This window comes from Hemibagrus wyckioides, linkage group LG26 (assembly GCF_019097595.1).
Source record: "Hemibagrus wyckioides isolate EC202008001 linkage group LG26, SWU_Hwy_1.0, whole genome shotgun sequence".
In the NCBI taxonomy this organism is placed as follows: Eukaryota; Metazoa; Chordata; class Actinopteri; order Siluriformes; family Bagridae; genus Hemibagrus; species Hemibagrus wyckioides.
The window spans coordinates 3,296,996-3,303,157 of NC_080735.1; the positions used below are offsets into that span (position 1 = coordinate 3,296,996).

Sequence of the window (6,162 nt, forward strand, 5' to 3'; positions counted from 1 at the left end):
CTAACATAAAAATGGTTTTCAGCACCTCCAGTGTCCAATGGCAATATTAGAGTCTCCCTTTTGGCCTGATTAATATTATTGGAGATCTGGTGAGTGATTAATAGTTCACAATATTTAAGTGTTTGGATCGGTCTGTTTAATGACTCCTGGAAGTGGTCAGGGTAGGTTTTCATTCAAATACTGATGCTCTGACCTCCTGAATAATACAGATGGTACGGAAAAGTGTGCTGCAGTGAGTATAACTGAGAGAAAGCAGAATCTCACCTGGAATGATGAGAACTGCAACAAATTTTCAGTCATGAGTTATGATAAATCATTTGATTTTGTTCTGCAATACTGTCCATGTGGTAAATCTGCTTATCCAATATTTCTCTACTACAAGTAGATACACTGATCCTGATTAAAGAGACTCTGACCTGGAAAGACACTCTGAGATACTGCAGGAACCATCATCATGACCAACGAGGGGAGAAGCAGAGCAGTGCAGTCTGGAGGAGAGCAGAAGTGGATCAGCCTGCCTCAGAGCGAAAGACTCAACTTCATCTGCTCTAACTATGAATGTTAATCAGTCTCGCTTTTTCAAAAACTGGAACTTAAATAATGGTGCTAATTAAGCAGAAACAGGAAAGAAGTGTGAGTAATGAGTCAATGTATGGAAAGGACATGTGATGTGCAGGGGCTGATGGGTAGTGTAGATCTGCAGCATACTGCGTCACCATGACAAACAGATTAAACCAATGATGCTGCATCGTGTTATTTTAACTGTCTCTGACCAGTTGTGGATTTTATGCAAATGTATGTCGACAAAGCCTCCTGTTCATGAACACACACACACACACACTAACACACACAGCTGGTTGCATCTATTCAAATACCTTCCTGTTGCTAAGTTTAAACCTTGGAAAGCCACAGGTCTGAACCTGTGATGCAACTGATCCTGAGATAATATATGATTCTAGGCCAGTACGAAAAACAGCTAAGAGGGGAAGGAACACATAACATGTATGCAGTGTGTGATCAACCAAAATTACATGATAACATTTAAATGGCAAATTAGAAAACAAGTTTCAAGGGCTCAATGTTCTGTTTGCCAGCAGCTCGGATGTGGCTGTTGAGGGGAAAATATAAATCCCTGAATGCAAAGTGATGGGAGGGGTTGACGAAAGAGGACAGGGATATAATGTGATCTCTGTCCAGTTCAGGTGCAGAAGGTGAGAAGAAGAAGAGCAGAAAGACGAGTGAACAAACTCACAACACACAACCTGGGAGCTTTTATACTATTCACTGCAGCAGTAAAGTCCAGGAGAAACATTCCAGGTATGAATATTCTACTTGTTTACATGTTTGTAGTTGAGTTTATTATATACTTTTAGTACTTTTCATAGTAATAATTACAGAAGTGCATTATAACACAGAGAATAATATATACACTATATACAGAGAAAAATGTTGTTTTAAATATTTTTTCACCAAAATGTCAGATTATTTCAGTTGCCTTGCATTTCTCAAGTAAAAGTGTGTGTGTGTGTGTGTGTGTGTGTGTAAACTCTATTGCTTATCCCAGCATGAATCCCAGTGTAATTTCCCAGTTAAAGTTGTCTGTTGCTATTTTCTTCGGATCCAAGCCAATTTTTTTTCACATTTTCTCTATCCTGATATTTGTATTGACATAAATGGCATTCCATATTCACAGCCGGAGAGGCCTAGGTGATTCTCCACCATAGTTTGTGGTTTATTGTTTATCTCTAGACTAGGGGTTGAATTAACTGCTGATATTCAGAATAAAATACTTAATACTTAAGTACCATGAAAAGATCAACACAGATTTGAGAAGAGAAGACCGATTATTTTTCCACTCAAGAGATTCTGCTTAAAATAAAAAAATGAAATGAAATGTAATGGTATGTCAGAAGGCAGAGGTCAGTGTGCTGCAGGGAAGGAGAGGAGTTCATTTGACTAGATGACGTACCACAATATCCAGTATCCTCCTGATGATGTAATCATTTAAACCCCACCCCTTTTCAGCATCATGTTGCTCTGTGACACATTACTGCCTGCTCCAATGGTCACAAAACACCGAGTACATCACCTTTAACTGTACACAAGGTAAATAAACAAGGTAATGTTTAATAAAATGGGATCTGGGATCCTGACACAAAACAGGAGGTTGTTTCTCTCATGAAGACACGAGCGACTAGTCAGATATGAAGCTTAGGACAAATAAAGACCATTTTTATTTCTTTCATAAGTAATAATGACAAACTGATATCATATAAATGTAAAAATGTCTTTATTTACTTGTTCATTTATTTATTTATTTATTTTTATTTATTTACAGACATGAGTCATAAATGGGGTTTTGTTATCCTGTTCTTCTCAGGTCAGTGTTGTGTGCACTGTAAGTTGTGTGTGTTTACTGCAGAATCATTTCAGACAGTGTGATCTCAATTCAATACTATGTGTGTGATTATGATTTAATTTGTGTGTTTATTTATGAGAATGTAGATGCATATTTATGGACTATGCATTTTTGTGCTTTTATGGTTCAGCAACAATAATCTTTTTTTTTACATTAATATGTTGCTCACAGTAGTATGTGGGATAGGAGCATATATTCCTCATCGCTATCACTTTTTCAATGAGAATAAAACCTGGAGTGAAGCTCAGACTTACTGCAGAGAGAACTACACGGATCTGGCAACCATCAACAACATGAGAGAGATGAAGAAGCTGAATCACACACTGATGAAGGAAAATGCAAAGAAAGCTTGGATTGGTCTACAGAGAGAGGGACCTGGGAAATGGCAGTGGTCTCTGGCAGACCAAACTTTCTACAGAGACGGAGACAATTACACAAACTGGAGGAGTGGAGAACCTAATAGCGTTGGGGACAATCCATACTGTGTTGAGATGTACAAAGATGACGGAAAGTGGAATGATGGAAACTGTTTGAACTCAAAATTTTTTGTATGTTATGAAGGTAAGAGATGTTTTTCTTGATATTCGCTATCTTTTTCCATTTCTTGTTAAAATTCTTTGTTGGAACTAAAGGCAAAAGGCTCTCTATTCATTTGTTTTCAGAAAAGAACACAATCACTAATAAATATGTAGTGATTAATGAGACAAAGAGCTGGCATGATGCTCAGATCTACTGCAGAGAGAATCACACTGATCTGATCAGTGTGAGGAACCAAACTGAGAATGATGAGATCTGGAAAGTGATTAATAGTTCTGTGGGTGGGGTTTGGATCGGTCTGTTTAATGACTCCTGGAAGTGGTCAGATCAGAGTAACTCCTCATTCAGATACTGGAGCTCTAACAAAACCAGTGGAGGTTTGAACTGTTCTGCAGTGTCTGAGTCTGAGAAACGTTACTGGAGTGATGTGGACTGCACAGAAAAACTCCCGTTCATCTGCCATGAGAGTGAGTTACATTACTACTCCATATTCCTGTTTATTTTTTAGTATACAGGATTACTCAACACCTTTTTAGGTTTATTTTTTTGTTGTTTTGACAGAATGTCCCTCTGATATATAACACTGTGCAGGATTACATACTGTATATATTACAGACTGTGACGATGTTGGAATGCATATTTCTCATTCAATGTTTATTCCTTTGTATATTCAGATAAGCTGATCCTGGTTAAGGAGAATCTGACCTGGAGAGAAGCTCTGAGATACTGCAGGAACCATCATCATGACCTGGTCTCAGTGCGCACTGAGGAGATGCAGCTCTGGGTGAAGGAAGTGGCTCAAAACGCCTCCACTGAACACGTGTGGCTCGGCCTGCGTCACACCTGCGCTCTGGGCTTCTGGTACTGGGTGAATGGAGAGATGATCTGCTACCAGGACTGGGCTCCGGGCAACGGGACAGGGTTTGAAGACTGCAGCCATGAGGAGAGAACCGGAGCAGTGCAGTCTGGTGGAGAGCGGAAGTGGATCAGCCTGCCTCAGAGCAAAAAACTCAACTTCATCTGCTCTACCTATGAAGGTAAGTCAGTGTGGTGTTTTTGTATGCATGTATTAGGTCAGTAAGCTTTTCTTTTTATTCTTTACATTGCAATTAAAATCATTTCTTTATCTTTGAAGATTTGTTTTATTAAACATGAAGACTGAAGACCAACTGTGGTCCAACATCTGTATTCATCATCAGCTGATCTACAGTACTGTCTCATTTACACTCTTTTACAGATTATTATTATTATTGTATCCTCTTAATGCTGATGTTCCATCATATTTTTTAATTTTGTATTCAATAAACTCCACTGTCTCCATACAGCATGATCTGTAGTATGTTACCTATATTATACTTTCTTTTCTTATTAATAGAGGGTTTATGGGTAATTAAGGAGGAATATATTTACATGTGAAATGGACCACAGTGTGTTTGGTTTGCATGTTTAATTGTATTTAAAGTTCTTTCTCAGAATAGGGAACTGTACCATACTCAGGTCATTTATACCCATGCAGGAAGCATAATTACATGTTGATGATTTCTATACCTGGGATTTCTGGGCACTTGCTTCTTTAATATGTAAGAACATGGACTGTAATGACTGCTGCCAGTTAAGTTTCCTATTAAATAAAAATAGATTTCAAGTATGTGTTTCAGTTTATCTCTGGGTTTTTTGTTCCACTTCACAAACATACACACACAGATGAAGGGCTAAAAGTTAGGGTCATGTTTAAAGTTGTCGCTTTGGTCATAATTTGATTTGATTTGTATTGATTTTTTTTTACCTTCACTATATAGAATTTTCCATATTTTTTGATTCATTGTGGATTCTTGTTCATTGTTCTATGATCCATTGTGAAAAAGAAGAAGAATCTCAGGCACTAGTTTGGTTCAGTCAACAGTTAATCATGTCCTGAGTTTTAAACCCACATTGTTCCACCGAATAGAACAGAATGTCAAACTGTTCACCTAGCACTCGCATTTACATTTCTGTATTTAGAGACTCCCAACTTTCAGACTATTCTTGACCACATCTATACCTCTTATTAACTGTTTAGCAATTTCCCCAAGTTTTAAAAGAGTGATAAAGTTATTAGTAATGTTAATATTAATTAATGTTAAATCCTAAACAAGAATTGCTATTATGAATGATAATTTGCTAACATAGTATGGCATTATAATACTGTATATACTCACAAACACATCTTAACCATCAGTAACAGACTGGGAATGAGTGTTGATGCATTAAATAGGATAGATATGCTAAAATTATCACCAAATTAGGGCTATCAAGTCAAAAACTGAGTCGTGATTAAACTAGGAAACATAGAACATACAAGATAACATGAATTTATAACCCAGAAATAAGCAAGCCAAAAAAATATACGGATTAATAAAGTGAACATGGCAAGCATAATTTAAAGACCAGTGTTAGAACTACACCTACTTTAATAAAGTACCAGCAACAAAAGAAGTAAGATAAGTCCAGTGTGACGTCTCCTGGCCAAAAGCCTCCACTATGCCAAGATGGAACTGATGGCTCTTCAGAAGCTCCCTCACTCTGCCACCCCTCCTCTCTCTGACCCCTGCTAGCATCTTTTCTCTCTGGGGAGACCCAATTAACATACAACAGCTGCAGTAACAAGGAATCTAGAGATTACACTCACCTACCAGTATAGTGGCTAAATATCATTGCTGGAGCTTTTCGGCCACGATGAATCCACAAACCCAAATCGATGCACTCGTCCAAATCACCATGGTTGCACAATGGTTGCTCCTATTCAATTCAATTCAATTCAATTCCTTTTACAATGAACATTTTCTCAAAGCAACTTAACAAAAGAAGAGAAACAGAGAAAGGGGAGGGGAAAAATAAATAAATAAATAAGTAACTAGAAATAAAATTATTAAACTATTAAATTAAATTATTATTATTAAACTATTAAATTAAATTATAACTATTAAATTAAATTATTAAACTATTTTATTTTATCCCTAATGAGCAAGCCTGTGGTGATGGTGGCAAGGAAAAACTCCCTGGGATGATATGAGGAAGAAACCTTGAGAGGAACCAGGCTCAGAAGGGAACCCATCCTCATTTGGCTGACACTGGACAGTAAATAATGTAACTGTAACTGATTAATGTTCTTTCTACAACAGCAATCAATGGCCCATGAGGAACTATTAGGTCAGTGTAGTTTCTAA

At 37.3% G+C, this 6,162-nt stretch overlaps 1 protein-coding gene across 2 annotated transcripts; it reads left to right on the forward strand.

Annotated features, from left to right (window-relative positions):
- Positions 1-1,155: 1,155 nt before the first annotated feature.
- LOC131346671 (macrophage mannose receptor 1-like) lies at positions 1,156-4,550 on the forward strand. Of its 2 annotated transcripts, none has more exons than XM_058380241.1 (6): positions 1,156-1,317; positions 2,339-2,380; positions 2,594-2,980; positions 3,082-3,423; positions 3,631-3,993; positions 4,092-4,550. In XM_058380241.1, exons 2-6 carry the CDS (start codon positions 2,341-2,343, stop codon positions 4,103-4,105), a joined length of 1,146 nt encoding a protein of 381 aa, XP_058236224.1. In that variant the 5' UTR covers positions 1,156-1,317; positions 2,339-2,340; the 3' UTR covers positions 4,106-4,550. The 2 variants fall into 2 exon arrangements, with proteins under 2 accessions (XP_058236224.1, XP_058236223.1); XM_058380240.1 differs by having other exon boundaries at positions 1,157-1,317; positions 2,591-2,980.
- The last annotated feature ends 1,612 nt before the right edge of the window (positions 4,551-6,162 follow it).